Source organism: Artibeus jamaicensis, unplaced genomic scaffold, assembly GCF_021234435.1.
Source record: "Artibeus jamaicensis isolate MK-2021 breed Jamaican fruit bat unplaced genomic scaffold, CSHL_Jam_final contig_233, whole genome shotgun sequence".
NCBI classification, from domain to species: domain Eukaryota; kingdom Metazoa; phylum Chordata; class Mammalia; order Chiroptera; family Phyllostomidae; genus Artibeus; species Artibeus jamaicensis.
The window spans coordinates 65856416-65883479 of NW_026521486.1; the positions used below are offsets into that span (position 1 = coordinate 65856416).

A 27064-nucleotide genomic window follows, 5' to 3' on the forward strand; every position below is an offset into this window, starting at 1 on the left:
CCGCCGGCGCGCTCCTCGCGCCCGAGGGTGCAGGAGGCAGTGAGCCGCGGCTGCACCCCGAGCCTCAGGGGCAAGGGCGACGGCGGGGCTAGGGGGTGGGGGCGCTGCCGCCTCCCGGGGCGTCACCGGCCTCCGCCCCTTTGTTCTCGCGCGCTCCCCCGGCCGCCCACTCCCCTGCTGTCGCGCGGCTGCGGTGGCGGCGGCTCCTCCCGCCCGAGGCAGCGGGGCTCGGCGGCGGCGGCGGCGGCGGCGGGGGCGGGGGTGGGCGGGAGGAGCGCGCCAGCCGCGGGGAGTGGGGGGCGATGGCGAAGCTCCGGGTGGCTTACGAGTACACGGAAGCCGAGGACAAAAGCATCCGGCTCGGCTTGTTTCTCATCATCTCCGGTGTCGTGTTGCTCTTTATCTTCGGCTTCTGCTGGCTCAGCCCCGCGCTGCAGGATCTGCAAGCCACGGCGGCCAACTGCACGGTGCTGTCGGTGCAGCAGATCGGCGAGGTGTTCGAGTGCACCTTCACCTGTGGCGCCGACTGCAGGGGCACATCGCAATACCCCTGCGTCCAGGTCTACGTGAACAACTCGGAGTCCAACTCCAGGGCGCTGCTGCACAGCGACGAGCACCAGCTCCTGACCAACCCCAAGGTAAGGACGCCCGGCGAAGGATGCTGCGCTCCCGCGGAGGTCTTGAGGATAGAGGAGCCTCGGTGGTAGACCCCGCGCGGGCTGGGCTCGGAGTATGCTAGGGTTACTAGGAGGAGACAAGGCGTCGGAGGCTGTGTGCAAACCTGCAGAAAGTACTTTGGGGATCCTCGGGCCGGTCCTTTAGGTGAATTCGTGTGCGGAGACCCGTTGTGCCCTGAGGATTTCTTCACACACTTGTTTTGCCTGACCTCATATTTTGAGGCCTTGGCCCAGGTGCATACGGGGTGGGCTTTGGAGAAATTCAGGGAGCGTAAAGTTAACTTTTCCTGCGATCAGAGCCAGTTTTGTAACAGGGATCCACCTACTCCGGTCAAGGTCCGAGCAGCCCCTTGTGTTAGGAGGGCTCCTTGTCTTTTAACTCTAGACAAACGTTTTTAAGTTGGGGTCCAGACATGAGCTTTTCGAGGTCGACAAATGATGTAAAATAAAATCTGAAATTCTGCATAGGTCCTTTGGGACAGAGGACTCTCAGTTTTCATGAAATAGTTTCCCAAAAAGGTCTAGGAGACTAATGACTTTATGTATCTGGGGGACAATTGGGAGCCATTTGGAGAGCGGTAAAATTTACTGAAAAAAGAAAACCCTCCGTGAAATGCACCTATATTCCTTTCCCGGCCACTTTTTTTGTTCTCATAAGCAAAAAAAAGAAGAAGAAGAAAAAAACAACCTGGTTAGGACCCAAGGGATGGAGAGCAGAGGGAGGAAGACTCAGAAAACGGTTCCCAGTGGAGAAAAAAAACTTATAAAAAGCAGTGTCCTCAGTGTGTGAACTAATTGAGCTTTGTGGTACACCTGGCTCTGCAAGAAGGACCTTCTTTCTTCTTCTCTTAGCCTCACTATTCTTGTTGCTTACCTGTCAAAGTGAAGGTGTGCCTCTTCTTGAAAGTTACTGAGGTTTTCCACCTGTGGGGACTGTGTTTCAAGATCAAGGAGGAAAGAGTTGAAAAAGGAATCAATCTTGTGTACACAGAACTTTGTTCAATGTGACAAGAATAATTATATCAATCCAAAAGAAAAAATGTCCACATTAATACTGTTGAAGTATTTAAAATAAGTTTACCATTTCCCTACAGCAGAACTGCTGGTCTTGGGTTCTAAACAGTAAATTCTTAAATTTGGGGAAATTTTTTTAAAAGTTCTTTTTAAAAAAAATTATGACTCATCTTTGAAAAAGAAGATGCTCCTGCTGACAAATGAATATTCATTTACCTTAAAAATGAAGATGATATATAAACAGTAAACATATGCACAATTTAGATAAAGTATAATATTCAGTCTTGAAGAAACAATAATGTTTCAAAGACAGGTGTAAGTTAATCTGCCTAATGCTTAGGAATTTCAAAAGAAATATCAGGGTTTTAGAAACATCACCCTTTTTTAAAAAAGATTTAACCATTAGTATAAAAGAAAGCTGTCAAGCACTAATGATGATTTAGAAATTAAATGGTAGTATATCATTTAGGAAGTGGTGTTAAAAATTGATGAAACATTGCTAATTTAAGATAGTGGTTCAGTCACTAATAAACTGCAAGCACATATATGAGTAAATGGCTAATATCTAATCAAGACATTGAAAAGTTAGAATTTACTTCAAAAAAGCTGTTTCCCAGTTTTGAAGGATCTGGCAGGAGAAGTAAATTGGGATCATTAGACATAGATTTTTCAAGTGATTTGGATGCAATCATAATGCTTTATGTAATACTCCAATTTTCTTTATTACTTTTTGTTACCAAAAAAAACTGTTTTTTTCCAGTGCCAGTTCAGATCCTAGCAACCATTGTTTTGAAAACGTATCTGAACAAAATAACATGGTAGAAAGTTATTCAAGAAATGATAGAACTGAAGAAAGATCTGTTTTTGTTACAGGAAATAATGAACAACATCCGAATTTAGCCAAGGTTCCCTCAGCCAAATCAGTATATATCTGTTTATCCAAATTGTAATTGCTTTGTAGCATTTATAGGATGTAAGTTTGTTCTTTTACAGTCATCATTCTACTTTTGGGAAATTTAAATGCTTAATTTGGAAATTCACATGAGCATTAGTGATGGAAATATTCAACGTGACTAAAGTACTGTGTCGGAGTCCAGTGTGTGAACAGAATGTTTTCATAGTGCCCGTGCTGTGAGGCAGTACCCATCGTCCATCCCTCTTACATTTGGGCTGCCTACGTGTCTCTTTTTCTTACCTCTTTATGGAAGGTGCATTCCCACCCATTCCCTTGTTGTGGAATGTCTGGATTCCCTACGTGCATGGATCCTGATCACCCAACGTTCTCTTCTTCATGACCCACTACCACAAGAGACTGTGTAGGAAATCACTTCTCAGAAAAAAGAGAACAAGGAGTTTCTTCCCCCTTTGATTTTGCTTTTGCTGTTTTAATTACAGTGAAAGGCGGGGAAAGGGGGAAATATTGCAATATACTTGTATAACTTCTTAAGCCACAGACTACTAAAGAAGACAGTGTGACTGAATTTGATTTTTGACTAATAATTTCTTTAAGATATCTTCGAGTGCTGTTCAACCTATTTATGTTTTGAATCATATTCTTATTATCTAAAGTAATCACTATATCCAGTCATGTAATATAGTATTCACGTCAACTAATTATACGCAAGGCAGCAATCTGCTCCGGGAAGTAACCACAGTGGGTCTGTTTGGGATCCGCGCCCTCTTGCTGCTGTTTCCATTACTGCGTTACTTCTTTGTGACTTGTGGACTTTGATCCCTAACTCTAGTGGCACTTTAGAAGCACTGGGGGAGATTTACAGAGAAATTCTTTTGCCTGGGTCCAGCCCTCAGAGATTGAGACTTGGTCTTGGGTGGGTTGGGGGCATTCATGTTTTTTAAACAGTTCTGGAAGTGACTTTATGTGTCGACAGAGTCAAAATCACTGGCTTAGAAAATGTACTTATCTGTTTTGCAAGAAAAGTAAAATAACCAAAAGAATTCATCATGATTAGTGTTTGTATTTTTAGCTCAAAAGATGTTACCAATGCTACTGAATAGAATAAAAGGAAGGACTCAAGGAAATTCTAAAGGACTAGAGAAAGTCACTTAAAATTACAGTTCATTCTTGAACCGCATGGGTTCAAAATGAGTGGGTCTACTTATGTGTGGATTTTTTTCCAATAAATACAGTAATTATCCTTTCTATTCCTTATGATTTTCTTAATAACATTTTCTTTTCTCTAGCTTACTTTCTTGCAAGAATACAGTAAACACAAAGTATGTGTTAATCAACTGTTTATGTTACTGGTAAGGCTTCCAGTCAACAACAGGCTAGTAGTCAAGTTTTGGGGGAGTCAAAAGTTATACACAGATTTTCCTTTTTAATTTTCAAGAGATAGTGGAAGACAGTAACGAAGGGGCATGCGTTAAAAATCCACACCCAGGGACATGCTCATTAATTTCAGAGAGAGGAAGGGAGAGAGAGTGTGAGAGAGAAACATCCATGGGAAACATCAATACGTGCCCTGATCAAGGATCAGACCTGCAGTCTAACTAGGTGCCCTGACTGGGAATGGAACCTACAGCCCTTTTTGGTGTACAGGATGATGCTGCAACCAACTGAGCCATCCGGCCAGGGCTATACCCGGACTTTTGACTGTGCAGAGTGTTGGCGCCCCAATCCCATGTTATTGAAAGATCAACTGTAGTGTAGAAATGATCGTTTTGTTTTCATTTTTTAAAGATTTTATTTATTTATTTTTAGAGAGGGGGAGGGAGGGAGAACGAGAGGGAGAGAAACATCAGTGTGTGGTTGTCTGTCATGCACGCACGCCCTACTGGGGACCTGGCCCACAACCCAGGCATGTGCCCCAACTGGGAATCTAACCAGTGACCCTTTGGTTTTAGCAGGTCAAGAACACTCAATGCACTGAGCCACACCAGCCAGGGCTGGAAATGGTAATTTTACATTGATTAAGTATAAATTAAATGAACTTGCCCAGTTCCAGACATTTGCTTTTGCATCAATATATACATTTGGTGACAAAGAAAAGGTGAATTTTTTTGAAAGATTTTATTTATTTATCTTTAGAGGGGAAGGGAAGGAGAGAGGGAGAGAAACATCAATGTGTGGTTGCCCTTCATATGTCCCCTGCTGGGAACTGGCCTTCAGGGAACCAGCCTGCAACCCAGGCATGTGCCCTGACTGGGAATCAAACCGCAATTGTCTGGTTCGCAGGCCTGCACTCAATCCACTGAGCTACACCAGCCAGGGCAGAAAAGGTGAATTTTTAAAACCAGCCTCTTATACGTGGAACGAAAGAGAGTGGATGATTAGAAACTGTATATTTTATTTTCCGCGTTGAGTTTTCTGATGTGAAAGACCTAGAAACAAAGGACAAAAGTCTGTCTGAGGAACCAGTACTATAAAAGTGAGAGAAGTGCACTGATGAGAAGGAAAACTTGGGGGGATTAGCAGAGGCTTTAAGCTTTAAGCATAGCCACTGACCCTGTGGACCCAACTGGAGGGCATTGCGGTTTGCAGGCACCGTTCTGGTGTTCTTCCATTGGGGTGGGGCTGTCCCGCCCCTCCCTGCTCAGACACTCCCGGGCTGGACGGTGTATCCAGCACGGTTCATTTTGTAACTCCATCCTTGAAGCAAATGCTCGGTGTGATACACTTCGAGCTCCGTGGAAGTCTGTCATCCCAGCACTGAGTAGTAAAAGGCTAAGCTGCACCGTGACGACTTCTCTAGTCTTTGTTTCTCCATGAAAACGTGGCTTACTGTAGTTTTTCCTCAGGTGACGACATTAAGTAGTTTTTAGTAAGTACATAAAATTCAATTCTTACACATCTGTTACAATCAAAGAACTGGGCGAGAAAACAGGAGGACATACAAAAATGAGTTCGGTCATGAACAAATACGTATTGGATGCCTACTCTGTGATATGAATGCTTCTAGGTTCAGACACTGGGATAGAGATCAATAGAAAGCCTCTCCCATCACGAAGTTCACATTTTGAAGGAGGGTGACAGACAAGAAGTAGGTTTATAATGTAATGTCATGTAAGGATAAAGCAAATTCAAGTAGCGTAAGGGTATAGACAGTGATGGAAGAAACATGGACTGCTATTTTGCATTGTTGGGGCAGGGAAGCTGTCTCTGATGGAGTGACATTTGCACAGAGCTCTAAAGAACCTAAAGGAATGAGTGGTGCGGGTCTCCTCAGGACGAGTTCCACAGGCTGAGGGAACAGCCAGTGCAAAGGCCCTGGGGCAAGTGACTGCCAGGCTTGTGTGAGGAACTGTGAGGTAGGACCACAGAGGGCAAACTGGAAATTAGGGCCTTACAGAGTATGTTAGTAAGCTAACATTAAGCAGGATGGAGATATAATTGGACTTAGATTTTTAAAATACATACCACATTTTTCAGACTGTAAGATGCACCACTCCACCCCCCTCCACCCCAATTTGGGAGGAATAATGGTTGCTAATGCTGCTGTTGAATTCTGTTTACATTTACATTGGTGAAATATCACGTTATTTATGTTATTAAATATTTTACCACATTTTTTGCTTCAAAAAATTTTTTTCCTATTTTCCTCCTCTAAAACCTAGGTGCAACTTATGGTCTGAAAAATACAGTAAATGATTCCTCTGGCTGCTGAGGATAGAATTTGTGTATGTGTGCGTGTAATGCATGTATGTACACACGAGTACATGCACGTGTCGCTTGTGCAAGGTGAGAGATGCAGAGTCAAGACTGGCAACAGGGAGTCCAGGAGCACAGGGAAAAGATGACGGTGAGTTAGAGCGGGGGTAGCACTGGTGAAGTTCACTAATGGATTACGTGTGAGGAATGAGCTAAGAGGAGGTGGCGATGACTCCCAAGGACTGTGACGAGCACAGCTTGGTGAAGGGAGTGATTTTCCTGGATGGGAAAACGAGAGGAGAGTAGATTTGGAGGCACAGGGCTGGAAAGCAACCACTGGGTTTTAGGTATGCCTAATATACATTCACGTATGGATGAATTCATGAGTTTCCTCCCTTGTGAGATCACTGTATAACAGAGGAGAAAACACAGATAACCATCAAACAAGGTACAATGTAAGTTCTACAGGGAGGTACAAAGAGTATGATAGACACACTAGGACACGAAACGTTAGGGGTACAGCTTTATGAGGAGTGAAACATTTGCCATGGTTTTGAGAATGAACAGAATTTTCATCTTGGCAGAAGAAGTGGGGAGGTAGGAAGAGAACATCGGGGAAGAGAAAATGCCAGGAGTGAAGCTGGGGTGCTCTGTGAGGATGGGGTATTTGGGGGGGATCAGCAGGTCAGACTGGTGTGGGCACAAAGAGCAGAGTTTGGGGGGCAAGGCAGGAGGGTGAATTGCAGTCAGTAGTGCACAAGCCCTCGACAGCCAGGATGGGTCCGGTGGACACTGCGAAGCCATGGCGGGGACCATAACGTTCCCCTGCCTGCTGCCCAAGATGGTTACATCCTAATCACCGGACCCTGTGACTAGGCTACACGGCAAAGGAATTAAAGTTGCCCATGGAGTTAAAGTTGCTAATGAGTTGATGTTGAATTAGGGACATTATCCCGGTGTGCCCGGTATAATCACAAGGCTCCTTAAATGTGCAAGAGAAGAGATATGTGATTTGAGAGACTCAGCGGGCCATTGCTAGTTGTGAATACAGAAGGGGCCCCTGAGCCAGGAATGCAGGCAGCTGCCATTCTTAGGAAGCCAGAAAAGGCAAGGAAATGGGTTATTTCTTAAAGCCCCCAGAAAATAATGCAGTCCAGCTGGGGTGGGTTCTAGCCCTGCGAGGCCCACTTCTGAGTTCTTACCCCCGGAATTTGAATAATAAATCTGTGTTGTTTTAAGCCACTAAGTTTGTTGCAACAGCAACAGGAAACTATAGGGAAGCCACAAAAGATTTTGAGAAAGTGACTAATGTGATTGAGTATTTCAGGGCCTGGTCAGAACGTGTTAATTAACCGTCGGTATTCCGGCTCTTCAGACACAGTCCGATCCGCAGGCTGCGAAGGCTCTCCTGTCAGAGGTTCGCTGGTCACGGTCCTCCCTGACCTCTGTCTGACCTCCATTTGTGGATGTCATGTCTGAAGGTCTCAATTATTTGTAAGATCCCTTCAAATCATGCGTTTAAAACACTAACCAGACACTTTTTACTTTGACAGAAGTGATTTGTGATGTTACAATATATTTTAGCAAGAATTTGGGAGAAATGCATTTATTTTATCACAGACCTGCCTCAGTGCTATGAAGCTTTTTATAAGTTGTGGATATATTTTGTCTATTTGAAATGTATTTGTCACTCACTGTGAATGAAGGTGTCAAGTTTTATTTACCTTGGGGTCTAAAATTTTTCTTCAGTATTTAGCAGAATTTCATATTTAGTTGAGTTCCTAGATAAACAGTACATTTATATTACAGTTACCATAATTATTTAGTAAAATACTGAACACAGTGGTTTTTAATATCACATACAATGTTTCTAACTATTCCTCATGCTGTGACTTAGGTATTCTCAAGGACACAAATCAACATGTACAAATTTGTACTTTAGAACTGTAGTAATATCCTTTTCCTTGCTTTTAAAATAACATCAAAAGCCATGTGTTTATTAAATTACTTAATTTGTGAGCTATTTGTAAGTAAACTAATTCAAATAAATGTGTTTATGTAGTTGCTTTGCTGAGTAGCAGAATGCAGCAGGCTGGGTCGCTGGAAGGGCTCTGTGTGCTGACGTTCACGTGAAGGAGGGTCCACTCGTCTCATTTTCTGAACCGCTCATCTGACGGCCACCGTGGACCTCCTGGACTTTCAAACCTAGTGTGATGTCCACTTCACTAGTTACAGTCTGTGTGACAGCAGCAGATAGTGACATTGTATCTCATTAGAGAAAACTAATCTAATTAAATCTTTGATTCTGATCGGAATTACCTTATGTTTTCTCTATTTTAAGGATAAAAATGGCAACCAAATTTGTCTTTATCTCTCCCAAACCTGCTTCTACTCTGGAATCTTTTGTTTCTATCTGTGATATCGTCATTCTCTGATATTACTACTTTTTTTAAAGTTTCACTGCCACTATCCTAATCAAGGCCATTAATTTCTGCTTCAATTATTACAGTACGGTTTTGCTAATCTTCTTATATCTGGTCCATTTCTTCCTCCAAGAGAGTAGTTCTCAAAGCGTGCTCATGGGACCAGCAGCATCGGTGTCATCTGTGAACTTGTTAGAAATGCATGTTCTCAAGTCCCACGTTAGATCTACTAGATCAGAAGCTCCACTCCGGTTTCTGAGTTAGAAGTTCTTTGTTGGAGTTCAAGAATATAAACAGTAAAAGGGTATAACTACCAAGCTAATACATGGGGGAAATGGAATAATGTAAAGCAAGCCATCCAAAAAAAAAAAAAAAAGTCAAGAAAACAGAGAGAAAGGAATGTAGACAGATAGAGCAAATAAAAAAATACCAATAAGATAAATTTAAACTCCGATTTCTAAGTAATTATATTAAGTGTAAATGGACTAACTCTTCCATTTAAAAGACAGAGATTGCAGACTGGGGAAAAAACCCGACAAACCCATATACATGCTGTTTTCAAGAGTTGCGTGTAAAACATAGGACAGATAAAGGTTGAAAGTTAAAAGATGAAAAAATCCACACTGTGCAAATGTTATAAAAAATGCATTAAAAAGAAAGAAAAGCTGTAGTGCCTGTATTATATGAAACACAATAGACTTTGAAATAAAAAAGTGTGTTACTAAAGATAAAAAAGGATATTTCATAATTATAAAAAAGTTAATTCAACAGAATGTAACAATTCTATATTGACATGTACCTAAAAAAAATGGAACCTTAAAATATGTAAAAACAAAAAATTAAAGCAGCTCAAAGGAGAAATATATAAGTTTAGGGTGAGAGAGTTTAACACACTTCTGTTGGAGATTGATAAACAGTCATACAAGAGTAATGGCAATACATACCTAACAGAATTGAATAACATATTTCACAACTGACCCAGCAGACATGTATAAATCAGGTGCCCAGGTAACATTTACAAAAACTGATTATGTTCTGAGCCACAAAGCAAATCTCAACAAATTTCAAAGGGGTGAAATATTAAAGATTATATCCTCAGTGAAATTACAATAGAAATTGTTAAATTTTACTGAAAGACAAGATACAGGAAATTCATCAGGGAAAGAATTAACTTTTGAATAAATGGTGCTTGAATGATTAGTTCTACATAAAAAAATAAAATTTGATACTTTACATTCATAACAATAAATTCCAAATGGAAAAGAAACCTAAATGTGCAAAGAGAACTAAGAAACTTGTAGGAGACAGCACATTCTTATGACATAGGCTTAAGAAATATATTTTTTAAGATTTTATTTATTTATTTTTAGACAGAGGGGAAGGGATGGAGAAAGAGAGGGAGAGAAACATCAATGTGTGGTCGACTCTTGTGCTCCCTGCACCAGGGAACCCAACCTGCAACCCAGGCATGTGCCCTGACTGGGAATTGAACCAGCAACCATCTGCTTCACATTCTGGTGCTCAATCCACTGAGCCACACCAGCCAGGGCAGAAATATTTTCTTAAATGAGGCTTAAGGAACAAATCATAACAGGAAAAAGATTGATACCTTTGAGTACATTAAAGTAACCATCTCTAAATGAATGAAAGTATTGTAAACAGTGAAAATGTAAGCCTCAGACTAATACAAGATAATGACAAAATAAGTAATCAACAAACAGTTATTCAGCATTTATGAGACTGTCTACAAATCCTTAAGAAAATGACATGATATAATGGGGAAATTAGCAAAGGATGTGTACAAGCAATTCCTAAAGGAAACTTGAATGGCCAATAAATGTGAAATGATGCTCAATCCCAACAATCTCAGGGGGATTTAAGTGACAACAATAATGGAATACTATTCACAACCATTCACAACTATTCACAACTATTCACAACCATTAGTGGCAAAATTTAATGTGTTTCATACGACCAAGTATCAGTAGAGATTCAGGGAATGGTAAGTCTTACTCTGCTGCAAGATTGGTTCACTCCCTTAGGAAAATAATTAAACACACTATGTGTAACTGAAGCTGTGCTACCTGGCAACTGAATGATTTCATTTCAACATGTTTACCCTAAACAAACCTCTTACATACATCCAAGGATACATGAGGATTTTTATTGCAGAACTGTTTGTAGTAGTGAAAAGTACAAAGAACCTAATAGATTTGATTAAAATACTGGATGGGATACTTTAACAGGAACCTAGTAACGGTGACCTAAACAGAGCAGGTACTGGTTTTATTTTTTCCCTTTCATAAATGCCTGAGCTTGTAAGCAGTTCACAAAGCTGTGCCATTCTGACCAGGAAGGTCATTCAAAGACCCAGGTTCCTGCTGCCTTGTTGCTTTGTCATCCCTTAACGTGTTTTTCTTAAGTTGATCATGTCAGTATTTTAGGTGGTAGGGAGGGGGAGCACAGAAGGCAGTAGCTTCCTTTTAGAAAAAAGAAAATACTGAGAGATCATTCACATATACAGTTTTCCCTTTAACGTGTATATTTTTAGTATATTCACGATGTTTTACAATCATTGTCTGATTCCAGAATATTTTTGTCATTCCCAAAAGAAATGTCATACATTATTAGTGCTCACTCCACACTCCTTCAGCTTGGATGTGGTATATAATACTTTTTGTATGTTCCTAGATTTGATTTACTAGCATTTTGGTGGGGATTATTATGTCTGTGTTCATAGGTATATTGGCTTGTAGTTTTCTTATGGCGTCTTTGTCTTAGGGACCATGGTAATAGCATAAGTTGGGAAGTATTCCCTCCTCTTTCGTAAACCATGATTGAAAGGGATGTATTCCAGGAATGGAAGGTTGGTTCAAATGCTAAAATCAATCAGTGCAATACATCATGTTAATAGACTAACACACAGAATCATATGATTATCTCAGTAGATGCAAAGGAAATATTTGACAAAATCTTTTCATGATTTAAAAAAAAATCAATGCTTTAGGAATAGAAGGGAACTTTCTCAAACTGATATAGGGCAACTATGAAAAACCCACAGCTATATTATACTTAATGATGACAAACTGAAAGCTTTCTCCTAAAATTGGGCACAAGACAAGGATATCTGCCCTGGCCACTCTCATTCAACATTGTCCTGGAGGTTATAAATAGGGCAATTAGGCAAAGAAAGAAAGAGAGAGAGAGAGAGGGAGGGAGGGAAAAGAAAGAAAAGATAGCCAAATTGGAAGAGAGAAATAAAGCTATTTTTGTTCACAAATAACATGATCTTGTATGTAGAAACTTCTAAAGAATCCACCCCCCTGCAAAAAAACAAACAAACCAACTATTAGAGTTAACACTTTCAGCAAAGGTTATACAATACGAGATCAACATAAAAATTTTTTGTATTTTATACACTAGCAATGAATGATCATATTAAGAACACAATTCTATTTATAAGAATATCAAAAAAATAAAATACTTAGAAATAAATTTCACAAATTTAACCAAAGAGCACAAGATTTATAACCTGAAAACTATAAAACACTACTAAAAGAAATTTTAAAAACCTAAATAAGTGAGAAGATACTCTTTGTGGATTAGAAGGCTTCAACTGTAAATGTGCCAATACTACCCAAATGATCTACAGATTCTTCTTTTTTTTAAATGCAGAGGTAGCTTATTTTTTTAATTTTTATTTATTGGTTGATTTTAGAAAGAGAGAGAAAGGGAGAGAAATAGAGAAACATCGATTTGCCGTTCTACTCACTTGTGCGTTCATCAGTTGATGCGTGTATGTGCCCTCACCAGGCATCAAACCCACAATCTCAGTGTATCGAGATGACACTCACCAACTGAGGTGCCTGGCCAGGGCAGATCTACAGATTCTTTAGAATTCCCATCAAAAACTCAGCTAGATTTTTTTTCTGCAGAAATTGACAAGCAGATCCTGAAATTCATACAGAAATGCAAAAGACCCATGATAGCCAAAACAATCTTGAAAAAAGAGAACAAAATTGGAAGACGTCCTTTCCAATTTTAAAACTTACTAAAAAGCCACAGTAATGAAGACTGAGGGGTACTGGCATAAGGATACACGTAACAGTCTATGGAACGGAACTGAGAGTCCAGAAATAAGCCAATGATCTCACAGCTTGAAAAGCTGTATTCAAATGCGAAGAATGAAATTGGACTTCATACTGTATACAAAAACTAACTCAAAATGGATCAGAAAGCTAAATATAAGAGCGAAAACTATAAAGCTCTCAGAATAAACAGAGATATAAATTTTTATAACTTTGAATTAGACACAGTTTCTTAACTAGGACATAAAAACACAAGCAACCAAAGGAAAAATAAGTAAGTGGACTTAAAACTTAAAAACAAATTTGTGCTTCAAAGGGCACCATCAAGAAAGTGACAAGACAACCACAGAATGAGAGAAAATATTTTCGAATATTATACCTGATGAGGGTCAAATATCCAGAATATATAAAGATTTTTTTAAAGATTTTATTTATCTTTAGAGGGCAAGGGAAGGAGTGAGGGAGAGAAATATCAATGTATGGCTGCCTCTCATGCGTCCCCCACTGGGAACTGACCTGCAACCCAGGCATGTGCCCTGACCGGGAATTGAACTGCGATCTTTTGGTTCGCAGGCCCGCACTCAACCCACTGAGCTACACCAGCCAGGCTATAAAGAATTTTTATAAGTCAACAACAACACTAACAAAAATGCAAATAACCCAATTCAGAAATAAGCAAAAGATGGGAATAGATATATTTCCAAAGAAGGCAGACAAGTGGCCAATAAGCACATGAAAATATGTTCCAAATGATTAGTCGATAGGGAAATGCAAATCAAAACCAAAATTAGGTACCACTTCCAACCCATTGGAATGACTAGTTTAAAAAAAAGTAACAAGTGTTGAGAGTGTGGAGAAACTGGAACCACATACACTGATGGTAAAAATATCAAAGATGCAGCCACTTTGGAGAACAATGAACAGTTTCTTTAACAGTTGGATGTAGAGTTACTCGGTGACCCAGCAATTCCATTTGTAGGTATATACCCAAGAGAAATGAAAACACATGTCCAAGCAAAAACTTGTGTACAACCATTCATAGCAGCAGCACCATAATAGCCAAAAAGTTGAAACAACTCAAATGTCCACCCACCGATGAATAGATATATAAATGTGCTATATCCATATAAGGAATATTATTTGACTAGAAGAAGGAATGAAGTATTATGCTACTTTTTATGCTTTTAAATGTATATATTTAAAAACATTAAAATTTTTAAAAATTACACATTTGGGAGAACAGTTGCACCAGGTAGAGAAGTGATTCAACACTTCATATGTGAAGAAATCTTAGCAATAAATAACCATCTCTTCAGTAGAACACTAGGTGTGATGGTTAATTTTATGTGCCAACTTGCCTAGGCTAAACAGTGCCCAGATCCCTGGTGACACATTATTGGGTGTGTCTGTGAGGATGGTTCTAGAAGAGATTGGCATTTGTGTCAGGAGACCCAGTAAAGAAGACCCACCCTCATCAAGAGGGTGGGCACCACCCAATCTGTTGAGGACCTGAATAGAACCAAATGACAGAGGAAGGGCAAGTTTGCTGTCTTTTTGAGTTGGGGCATGACATTGGTGCTCCTGCTTCTTGGGCCTTTGAACTTGGACCAGGACTTACATCATTGACTCCCCTGGTTCTCAGACCTTCGGATTCACACGACATTACACCACCTGCTTTCCTGGGCCTCCACCTTGCAGAGAGCAGATCATGGGCCTGTCAGCCTCCATTATTGTGTGAGCCAGTTCCTCATGATAAATATTGTATGACGACTTATATCCTATTGGTTTGATTTCTCTGGAGAACCCTGAGGCAAAAGCATGAACAGCAGTTCAGTGAAGAATGACAACAAACTAGACATGAAAAATATGTGCAATCTCACTAGTATCCAAAGAAATATTAATGAGTGTAATATTGAGATACTCTTCCTGCCTGTCAAGTTGAGAAATACCACATTGGTAAGGACAGGAGGTCATGGGAGGTCTCACGCACTGCTGGTGGGAGCGTGTTGTCAGGGAACAATCGGAAGTATATACCACAATCCTGAAAAATACATATATTATTTTGCTGGGGCTGCTGTCACCAAATACCATAAATTGGGTGGCTTAATTAAGGCAAGAAAAATTTGTGGTTTTTTTATAGTTCTGAAGAATGGAACTTTAAAATCAAGGAGTCAGAGGGGCCATTCTTCCCCTGAAGGCTCTAGGAAAACCCTTGCCTCTTTCTGGATAACGGCGGTTGCGTGTGATCCCCGGCTTTCCTGAATGTGGAGCGCTCCAATTTCTTCCTCCCTCACGTGGCCAGTATTGTGGATACTATTGTCAGCCTTTGATGGAAGATGAGGATTTAGCTTTCTTACAGCATTTCGATCCGTCCCATTTTTATGTCTGTGTGTCTTTGCATTTCCCTCTCGTTTCTCATATAAAGGCAGCAGTCACTGGATTTAGGGTCCACCCAAATCTACCGTGACCTCATCTTAACTAATCATATCCAGAAAGACCCTATATTCAAATGAGGTCCCATTCTGAGGTCCTTTGTAGACGTGAATCGGGGGGAAGACATTATTTGTCCTGGCACAATATACATACTCTTAGACAGGAAAACTATTTTTGGTGAGACATCATAGGAAAAAATGATGGAATTGTTGGAAGATGTGGCTATAAATGTATTACTTGCAACACCATGAAAAGTTGCAAAATAGCTGAGACAACCTAAATGTCTAATTATATGGTACTGGTTGAAGGAATTGACATCAACATACATTTATATGATGAAATATTGTGTTAAATTATATTGCATATTTTTAACAAAAAAGGATGTTTCTGCTTTGTTATTGACAAAAAGTAGGTTACAAAACAGGATGATTTCATATTGAAATAATAAAATGTGTTTTGTATTTATGTATTATATATCTACATACATGCACCACTGATTTTATTAAATCAAATTTATTGGAGTATAATGGTCAATAGGATTATATAGGTTTCAAGTGTGCAATTCAGTGATACGTGATCTGTACCACCCATTGTGAGCTCACCACCCAGAGTCAGATCTTCTTTTATCACCATCAATTTAACCCCCTTTACCTTTTACTATCTTCACACCCCTCTTCCCACCAATAACCATCATACTGTTGTCTGTGTCTATGGGTTTCGGTTTTATTTCCCACACCAGTGAAATCATGGGTTTCTTGACTTATTTTGCTTGGCATGACATTCTCAAGATCCATCCACGCTGTCACAAATGGCAGCACTTCATCTTTCTCGTGGCTGAGTGGTACCGCACTGCATGCGTGTACCACTTCTTTATTCGTCCTTGTCTGAAGGCCGCTTTGGTTGTTCCCATGGCTTGGCCCCTGCAAATAATGCTGCAGTGAATGTACATAGGGGACCGTATGTTTTTCTCAAATAAGTGTTTTTAATTGTTTCAGGTAGATACCCAGAAGAGGAGTCTCTGGGTCTATTCATTTTTTGAGGAGCCTCCACCCTGGCTTCCAGTTTTTTTTTTCCAGTAAAGATGGCTTACTGTTGTAATGAGAGAAAATCCAGAAATGTCACTTTAAAATAAACGATCTGTGAAACATATGGGGAAAGACTGAATAATACAGCTTAGACGATCAGTGTATTGAAGATGAAGCTCCCTACTTGAGAAAACCAATAGTGTGTTATATTTATTTGCACAACCAGTTTATGTCAGGACAGTGCTGAGGGGATGGGCGCCCACACCTGAATGTAGGTGTGCCCCTGTACGCCAATCACTTCACCTCTTGATCCTTGGTTTCTTCACAGACTGAGGATTGTAGATAATACATACAACCTTCCAGGAAGGTAGTATTGACAGATACTATTTGTGGTACAAGTAAACCTTGACATTTATGTTTGTAGTTACTGAGGCATCAAGTAGGGAATGTTACACAGATGAGGAAAGAGGTCAGGGGCATTTTCATCCATTTTATTTGTAATATTGAAGCAGCAGCGTGATTTCTGATACCTCAGTATCTCCAACTCTCCCTTCCTTAATCTTCCCAACTGGTGGGAAAATATCTACCTGTACAGGTTGCTACAGCAGCATTATTTTAAAATAGCTGCAGAATCAGTCATTGAACAGATGTTTATTGAGAACCCTCATGCAGCAGGCACTGCTCGAGGTTTTGGGGATACAGGGCTGAAGGAAATGCCAGCCAGCTGGGAGCTTGCTTTCTGGTGGTCGTCAGAGGGCTTCACTCAGGGTGGTGGGTGCATTCACCGCTCTGATCTGAGGTGGCAGCTACCTGCTCGGTCTGCCGAGCTTCGTTTCAGCTGGCTGTGTCTCCCACGTCCATGTGATGTACTCCGGGTCTGTTTTCCGGTTAATGTCAAACACTTTGACCTTCTGTGTGTTTTAACAGATATTTATTTGATTTTGCAGAGCAGGAAGGGTAGAGAATTAAGAACACAAAGTTATGGCACTAAAATATTGCAGTTTCAAAATTCCCACTGGAGATACGCTGAGCATTTTCTAGGAGTGAAGGATTGTTTTTCTTTCACGCTGAGCATTTTCTAGGAGTGAAGGATTGTTTTTCTTTTTGCCCCAGAAACATAAGGTCAGATATGAATCCTCAGCAAGTTTAGCTACCGCAGAAATGCTCTTTGAAAATACAAACTTAGAAATAAGAATGAGAAAATATACAAAGTTAAGATAATTTCGAGCGAATACTTTTATCAATACTGTGCCAATAAATTTGAGACTGTTGGATGAAATGATGATGTCATAGAATAATACAAACTCCCAAACTAAAACAATCTAATAGAGATTTTTAAATAGACCAATTACCATAGAGGAAGTGGAGACAGTTCTCAATAGAACTACTATTGGGACTCCTTTGTCCCAACCCCTTTTGCCACCCATAGACAAATGCTTTTAACTAGTTTGAGTTTTTTCCTATAGTATTTACTGCCATGTTTCTGAACAGTAGGCTCCCTGGTCTATATATTTCAGATATTATTGTCAGCCTTTGATGGAATATGAGGATTTAGCTTTCTCACTACATTCCAATCCACCCCATTTTTCCTCCCTTCATCCTTTGAATATGGGCCTACCATTATTTTTGGCTAAATTAACATCGAGTACTTAGCTTATTTTAACTATTGCTAATCTCTTATAACTTTTCATTTTTCTTGATCTAATAATCATCATCCCCTTTTCATATTTTACTTCCCTATGTACTTTTATTTTTCCAAAATTCTCCCACAGAATTGTGGAATTCCTTTGTATACTGTTTTTCATATAGTTATTTATAATAGGTGACCATTTTGCTGTACTTATTCTCTTTAAAAAAATTTCCTGGGACATCCTGTCCGGGCTCCTTCAGCCGACTGCCACTGGACTGGATGTGCCTTAGGCCTGCCGTGTTTTTCCCTCTTTTGTCCTCTCTTTCCTTGACCCCACGCCTTCCTCTTTCTTGGTTTATACCAAGTTTTCAACTGTTGTGCTGCAAGGATTTTTAAAACATGCAATACCTGACTATTTATTTAGTCAGGGCACTGACCTCTTTTCCTTAGATTGTCAAATAAAAAATGACAACAGCCAGCGCAATAGCCATCCAATGTGAATGAATCAAAGTTACATCTATTTGTTTTGTCACATTGGCAAAAAAAATACTATATTTTTGGTGTGCTTCAGCATTTTAGTAATTAGTTTATGTGTGCCATGGGATGAGAAAGGTTGAAATTCGCTGGTTTATACCTGTGTTTTGCTGGAGCACATCCTCCAGTAGCTTCCTGAGAAAGAGTGCATGGGAAAGACAACTTAGATCGTATGTATTGATTAGAGTTCTGTTTCTCAGAACAGAGACACACTATAATCAGTTTAATCAAAATTCAATTTATTGTTTGTTAGCCAGTGCCCATAAATCATTAAGGTCTATACCTCCAACATCATTCCTTATAAGAAAAATAAACAATCAGAAATTTTGTTCAAAGTTATATTCACTGAGCTCAGTATTTTTCATCTGTAAAAACTGGTCATAGGTTTCAAGTATCCCCTAGCACACTGCAGAATGCTCTGGAGGGGTGGATGTCCTAGGATGAGAAAACAGGCCTAGATTAGCAGCTTTATATTAGGACAAGTTGGGGAAGGTGAAGGTGCATTGGGAGTGTGAATCATTTGCTAATGAAACGTATTTGCGTGTGGGGCCTGCTTCAGCCCATTAAACCCACCATCATGTCTTAGTGGGTCAAGTAGCCCAGTACACAATGGATAATAGGGTCACTTGATGTTCCATGTACAGGCTTTCAGACCTCACTGGTGTTCAGTAACAAACCAGTGGTTTTTCAAAAAGACAGTAGTTTATTTGCTAAAGAAAGCATGGTTTTGCTTCATGCTATTGAGGCTCTCTGTGGGTACCCTGTGTTCTCTGATATGGCACAGACCCCTTGGATGCTATTGGAGACACTGGGCCACAGAGGTGAACCCAGAGTGCTTTCTGTAGCCTGGAGCAGCTGGAGTGGATTCTGCTGCTCGGGCTGGCACTGAAAGCTGGTAGTGTTGTGAGTCACTAAATGATGGGTCAGAGTAGCAGTCCCAAATACTGCTATATATTGGTGAAGCCATCTTTGGAAAATACACTCTGCCACAAATAGGAAGCATCAATTTTTATCATCACTATCTATCAGTTCTGGTTCTAGGGGACTTAGGGACAGAGCTTGTTGGCCTCATACAGAGATGATGGTTGTAATATTTCATTGAATATGTATATATACACACACGTTGGATTTATGTATCTTACAGTGTACAACACAATGCACAAAAAATAATGTCATCAACGAGGCATATCCAAGTGCATGCATGAGCATTTAATAAACTTATTTTATTTCAGGTTCTATGTGGTTATGAGAGGATTGAGATGGCCAGGCCTCTCATAACCATATAGAGTTTACATTATGATTATAAGCCACTGAGCAAATTTTAACGTGTGCTGTACTGCCATACTTGTTACAAATAATAACTATCAAGCTTCTTCCAGATTAAAACTTCTGGTTTTGGTCTGACTTCTGTTTAGAATTGACCTTTACATTTGGTAAAACAGTGTATCTTTATTTTCTAACTCTAAAGCTGAATGAACTATTTTCTCTTGAAAGTGGAATGTCGTTTCAAACTTTTCTTGGCGTTCATGATATCACCAGCCTTAGGGGTCTGCTCAGATCCAGAAGTTAAGTGAATATTACTAACTTAACAAAAATACAGATGCAGTATTAACACATGCTAACAAATTAGAACTAAAAGAGCGCTAGCGGGTGGGTGGAACGCTCTACAGGAAGCAGTGAGCAGCTTTTCAGAGCAGCGTGCAAGAGGAGAAGAACAGTGCTTCGGGGAGTGGTAGTGAGGTAATTTGGGCACTTTCCGTCACCAGCCCCCATGGCCCCCGTGCACTGGCACATTAGTGGACTCATTCTTTAGGGGCATCTGTGCACGGAGCCTCGGCATACTGGGTTTCTTCTTGTGTTGTTACTTTCCAAACCCATTCACTGAGAAGTGAACTCCACAAAGACGCAAATCCCAAGTCATCTCTTCTGTGAGGTCTCTCAGCTCCAAACTCCAAAACCAAAATCTTCATCTTTGGTGATCACAAAGCCCTGTGTGAATATGTCACTATTAGTGCACTGCGTGCTCCTGGGAAGGGAGGAAGGAGAGCGGTAAGGAGCGAGTAATATCTAACTTTGCTTCCTGTCCGGTACTCACCAGTGGAGAGTGGTTTGTTGCCTAAATTATCATTTGTGAAAACCTGTCATTCTAAGGGAAGAGAGCCATTAAAAATGTAGATTCCTAGTCCTACTGAGTCAGACCGTCAGAGGTGGATCTTTCTGCCCAGCAATCCACTGGTCTGTGGAACGTACTTTGACAAACTGTCTTCTGGGCTGAGCACCAGTCCGTTCCTGCCCAGCCCAGAGAGCTCTCAGAAGAGCCCATTGTAGCTTCTCCTCTTCTTCGTCTTGCTCTTCATATTTTCTAGGCCATTTACTTTACCTTCAAATTCTACCACAAGATTATTTTCATTTAGCTTTCAGATATGGATATACATTCTGGAACCACCTGCCCTAGAACTTTTTTAGCTGATGCATAATTTCATAGTGTTTGTTCTATTAACTTACATTCATAAGCTGTGTGTGTACACATGCTTATGCATGCAATTAAAGAAGTCTTGAAGCATGTGAAACATTATGGAGTTTATTAATGGCTCAGTTACACTTTTTATTCCACAGTGCTTTTCTGAAAGACCAAAATTATCTTCTGGCAGGAGGGCCCCTTGTAGTACAGGCTTCCTCCGCTAGATAGGTGTTCTAGGAAGGCATCTGAAGCAGTATACTAGCTGGTGTTGTTGTGAGAGGCTGTGTTTGGCTCAGTAAATTTTTTTGGAAGACTCTTTCAACGCTATTGCCCATTTCATGATGGGTGATATATGAGTGCACCTGCCCACACTGTGGTGAGTGTTCAGCAGTCTTTGACCCAAAAATGGCATGACCCATGTGCCCCACCCTCCCTACACACCCAATCTTGCCTGGAGCAACTTTTGTTTTGTTTTGTTTTCCTGGATAAAAAAGTCCTCAAAGGGAAATGTTTTGCTGATGTGGAAGAGGTGAAACAAACAAAAAAAACCCAGCAGAAGCACTAAAAGGCATCAAACTGATGAGTGCAAAAGCTGTTTTGAGCAGTGGGAAAGATGTCTCAGTGGGTGTATTACATCAAATAAATGGAGAGCACTTTGAAGGTGACTGAAGTTTAAACATGTAAGAATAAATGCAGTTATTTATAAATAAGTTCATTTTTTTCTAAGTTACAAACCATAGCTGATATGGAGATGTCTTACAGGATTTCAGAAAATGGAAGAATTCTAGTATAAAATGTAATTAGATCTATGTTCCAGTAGGTAATGTTTTAGGAATTCATTTTCTAACCAATTTTATTTTGGAAATTATTTCATCAGCCAAACCCCTTCAAATACTGTGTCTTTGGATCCTATGCTCCCTGCCCAAGTGAAGTTGAGAAAGAAACTAGAGAAAAAAGCCAGTTTCTCATTCTTGTATCTTAAACGATGCCTAACACAGAACCCTGGTCCCCAATGTTTAGTTAAGTGGATCATGTGTTTTGTGCAGTGGTTTTTTAAAATGACTCAGTAAAGGAAGAAAGTGAATTCTGCCTACTCTGCCCACATGATTGAAACGCAGTCCTCAAGACACTTATCACAGAAAGAACCCACACAAGAAGGGTTCTATTAAAATATAAATCCACAGTGGTAGGGTGAAAAAGCATGCTATTATAAATCTTGACAAAACCTAAAATAAGATCATGGAAAATAAGTAATAACAAGTATGTAATCAAATATTCCACATCCTGTGGTGATAGTGACTTCCCTTCATAAACTCACTGGAGGCCTTTGCCTCGATAAGTTCAGAATGGCCCAGCTGATCCCATCCACTTCGCTCAGGAATGCAAAAGTCCATTTTGTCCCCTAAAAGGTAGGCATTAAACAAATATATCACATGCCTTTTTTCCTCCTGACTTTTTAAAGAAAGTCATTTCATGCAAGTTTAGGCAACAAATGACACCGATTCCGGCAAAGGTTATTTCGGCAGTCGTGATTTTAGAAGTTAGGAAATGCTACCTTTGCACATGAGAAACAGAAAAGGTCAGCAGTGAATGAAGTTTCTCCAAGAGAACGCTCATTGACCTACATGACCAAAGACATCGTGTTTGTAAATTCACCCAAGTGAAATTACGTCCATGGCACCAAAAACCAACCCTGGAGCCAAACTGAGGCTGGAGGGAACAAGCGGAGACCTACAATGAATTTCTCCGAGGGTAACAAAGGACTACGTGAGAGTGCCTTGGCCCGTGAGTCCTCAGGAGGACTATACCAGTTTCATTCCCAAAGACTCATTTCGCCAGTTCTCCGAGAGAGGGATGCAAAGGTCAGCTCTTCTCCCTTACCTCCAAATCAGGGAACTCCAAAGAGAAAACTGGGGAGCCCCAAAGAGAGAGACCTGGGAGGCAGTGTTGTGCAGTGGTTAAGAACACTCTGCAGTCTGAGTCACGGTTTTCTTAAACACCCCCTGCCTTCTGTCTTCTCATCTATAAAATGAAGGAGGTAATATTTATTCATCTGCATTGAATGAGAGTTGGATTAATGCTTGACATATAATCAGTGTCAGCCATGATGATGACGATGATGATGATATGTTGTACATTCTTTGTGCCCCCATCCCAAAGGGGAGAGATTCACGATGGAGCTATTACTGCATTTGGAAAACCATCAGGCTTGGACAACCTAGAAAGGAAAGGCGTTTCTATGACTGAATTTTTCTTTTTCATTTTTTTCCCTAGAATACTGCTTTAAAATTTCATTTATAGCTTATTTTAAAATTTAAAAAATCTACACTCACCCACTTAAGCAGAATCGAGAAGAGATCTAGGAAGAGTCTGAGTTCGGCTTCACAGAAATTTTAAAGACAAACTAACTGGACAATCAAGATGGGAGAAAATGAACAATAATGATTTTTAAGAACATAGAGTTTAGCCTTCAAAATATTTCCCTTTCAAGGCGATGTGAGCTTTAAACGTTGCTAGAGTATTATCAGTTCATTAGTTAATCTGATAGTCTTTGGGAATGCAGTCCGTGAAAAGAATACTAAAACTTTGAACTCAGGTCATTTTCCCCAATGAAAAAAGTAATTTGCTTCCAAAAGTTCATTCACACTGGCTCAAAGTTTCTTGCAGGAAAAAAATATTTCTTTTATCCCACATAAAACCAGGACATACCTGACACAGGCTAGACACACGCAGTGGAACCTTTTGTCTGACTTTTTCAGGAACATGTGGGTGTGAGTCTCCTGGTCACATCACAGAGTGACTGCCCTTTAGAAGAGGACTCAACTTGCAAAAATTTTTAAATCTGCTTTGATTACACTCGGTTGTTAGTTGTTAGCTGTTAGTCTCTAAAATGTTCACCCCTTGTGTGGAGTACACCCACTGCGAAAGGGCTCCGATGCATTTTTAGGGTTTCACACCCCACAGCTTCTGCCTCCAAAACTGAGAAATGTCTCCTTCCCACGAAGAGCACCATCAGTCGGCACCTATTCTCCCTTTATAAACTCATTTACCACGATGTGGGAGAGAAATGTCTTAGTAGAAAGAAAGGAAATCTCCAGTACATTATTGGAAATCAGCAATAGGAAAATCAGGGTGCCCTTCTGGACATTTCCTTAATGCGAAATACAGGCCCCCAGGAGAGGACCCCCATGAATGGCCTTTTTCTCTGACTGGAACAGTGACTCAGTCGCGCTTCCCGGCCATGTCCCCAGCGGGCAGCATCTCTTCTGGGAAAAACACTGCAGTTGTGTTTGCAGCCCTGCTGTCTGCTGGAAACTTCCTTGGAGTACCTCCAAGAAGAGAATCGTGGACATGCCCAGCTAGAAATTATTTGGGAGACTGTACGCATTAGAAAAAAGTGAAATCTAGAAGAAGGGCGTTATTTACTCAAGCCCAAACGCCTAACAAATGATAGGACTGGAGCCCTGTCTGATCATCACCGCTGCTTCTAAGCCCCCTGCTTTATGTTTTGGGAGAATTCAGAACGCATAATTTTACAGGAACTTTTACCTGTGTATTACTGCTATGAATAGAAGTGGACTGTAGATGCAGAAGATAAATATGCAATGACTCAGTCATTAAATTACTGTTTGTGGAACGTGAACTTGCTATTCAGGGCTGTGCAGCCTTTTGGTGTCTGTGGGACACACACTGAATATATTGTGACACGTAACCATAAAAAAGTCTCATAATGTTTTAAGTAAATTTATAGTTTTGTGCTAGGCCGTATTCACAGCCACCCTGGGCCACATGCAGCCTCCGGGCTGCAGGTTGGACGCCCCTGCGAAATAACCAAATTGACTAAAATTTAAAATGTGTTCATATTGTTTATTTTTTAAAATGTTTAATAACTTTGAATATAGCTTTATTATCTGAATAAAATATATCTAGGCATGTTATTATTTATTTTAGTATAGTTGCTATACATTACCTGTAATAGTTGCGGGTGTGCAATATAGCGATTCAACGTTTTTATACCTTACAGTGTGATCACCCCACTAATTCTAGTCATCACCTGTCACCATGCAAACTTATCACAGTGTTATTGACTGTATCCCCTTCCCCTTTTTAACAGCCCCCCACCCCCTTTCTTCTGGGAACCATCTTTTTGGTCTTTGTTTCTATGAGTTTGTTTTTGTTTTGATGTGTTTTGTTTGTTCATATTTTGTTTTTATAAATTCCACATATAAATCAGACCATACAGTATTTGTCTTTCTCTGCCTTCCTTATTTCACTTAGAATAATACCCTCCAGATCCATCCATGTTTTTGCAAATGTCAGTATTTTGGTTTTTATTGCTGCTGTGTACTATTCCATTTTGTGTGTATATAATATATGTGTATATGGGTGTGTATATGTGTGTGCCTCTCTCTATGTGTGTGTATGTCACATCTTCTTTCTCCACTCACCTACCCATGGACACCTGAGTTGCTTCCATATCTTGGCTATTATAAATAATGCTGCAGTGAACATAGGGATGCCTATATTTTTTCAACTAGTGTTTTTGGTTTCTTCGGATAAATACCCAGAAGTAAAATTGCTGTGTCATTAAGTGTGTTACTATTAATTAATTCTATCAACATTTTGCAACTTCATTATTTCCAGGCGTAGGTCTAAGTGTGAAGATACAGAAAAGAAAAAATAATAGCCCTCGTTTCAACCAGCCATTCAGACAGGTATGACCCTATGGGATTCTAGCTGTGATGGTGAGGGGTACCACACCTGTGGCCACACAAATGAGGGGGGCTTACTTGTGAAATAATAAATAGAAGCCTTCCCCAACCAGGTCACATCAGAACTGCATCCTGAAAGAAGGGAACTAAGGAAAAGGCATTAAAAGGAGAAGGAACAGCACATGCCAGACAGGAAACGGTGACAATTTGTGGCAGATTTGGGGAGTAAGAGCCTCTGTGTGGCTGCATCCCAGGCTTAAGTGAGGACAAGGACAGGCAGGGATCAGATGAGCTTTTTATGTCATGCTAAAACATTTGTATTTTACCAGGAAATAACAGGAAGTTTTTGACAGAGTATGTGCTCTAAAATAATATGACTCAAATTATACTATGAGGCTAAAAGATTTTTTTTTTTGTTCTTTAAGATCAGAGACCTTGGTAAAACATCTGAGAATACAATACAATAAAATCAGCAGAATCTAATTCCAATTATAGAGCTGACAGAAATCTCAGTATCCTCATCTGTAAAATGGAGATCGCTATAGGCTTGTTGTAACAAGTACACGAGTTACAGCCTTAGCGCATTTATTACAGTGTCTGGCACACTGTAACCACTCAGTAACTGTGAGCAGGCATTGCCTTCATCATGATCATCATCATTAGAAAAGACTGAATTGGAGACAACGGATGAGAATACTGAGGGCTAATTTTAACATCTAAAGTTAAGAGTAATTTTCCGATTCTGCTGAGTCTATATTGCTTAGAGTAAGAGTCCCTTCAGAGTGAACTACTTTGCCAGAGGCATGGCAGGAAAAGGCATTGGTTAGCAAAATGCACAGATTATGTGCTTGAGAGGAACGTTTCTGCGGATTTTGTGGTCCAAGAGAATATAAAAAAAGAAAACCAGACTTTCAGTTTTTGAGAGCAGTATCTGAGGAGAGTACGTGCTTGATTTGTTCAAGAGGGAAGAGGAAGATATTAATGTCCATAGAAAGAAATTGGAGATAAAACTAACTTTTTCTTTTACTTCACTTTGTTGGTTGGTAGGCTCTCAAAAGGAGAAAAGCTTGCTTTTGGTTTGCTATTAGATCGTAAGTAGCTGCTCACAAGATATCTTTATACTGTGAGGACTGTAGGTTATTTTTCACTGTATTTTGTTATTGGAATCTTTTTTGTAATTGTGCCAAATTGGAAATTTGAAATGTGCAGCAGGTCCTCGAGTAATGTCGTTTCATTCAGTATTGTTTCATTATAATGTTGATGAGCTATCATAGAGACTTAGCTCTTGTTTATATCAATTAACCTATGGTAAAATGAGTGTTGTTATATGTGGTTTGGTAGGATTCCAAGAACCTGTTAATGATACTAAGTGAGGACTTAGTATAGTTTAGCTATTTAAATTTTGGATTCACAACCATCAGCTATCGTACTGAATAGAAGTCTGACAACTACGGAATT

The 27064-nt window shown here is 40.1% G+C and overlaps 1 protein-coding gene across 1 annotated transcript in view; it reads left to right on the plus strand.

The window, feature by feature from the left end:
* The first annotated feature begins 257 nt into the window (after window positions 1-257).
* The window catches only part of KCNMB4 (potassium calcium-activated channel subfamily M regulatory beta subunit 4), a 50694-nt gene continuing 23887 nt past the window's right edge, over window positions 258-27064 (plus strand). Inside the window, exon 1 of the mRNA XM_037132166.2 lies at window positions 258-638. Coding sequence (XP_036988061.1) covers window positions 303-638 — 336 coding nt within the window. The 5' untranslated portion in view covers window positions 258-302. The remainder of the gene's footprint in view (window positions 639-27064) is intronic.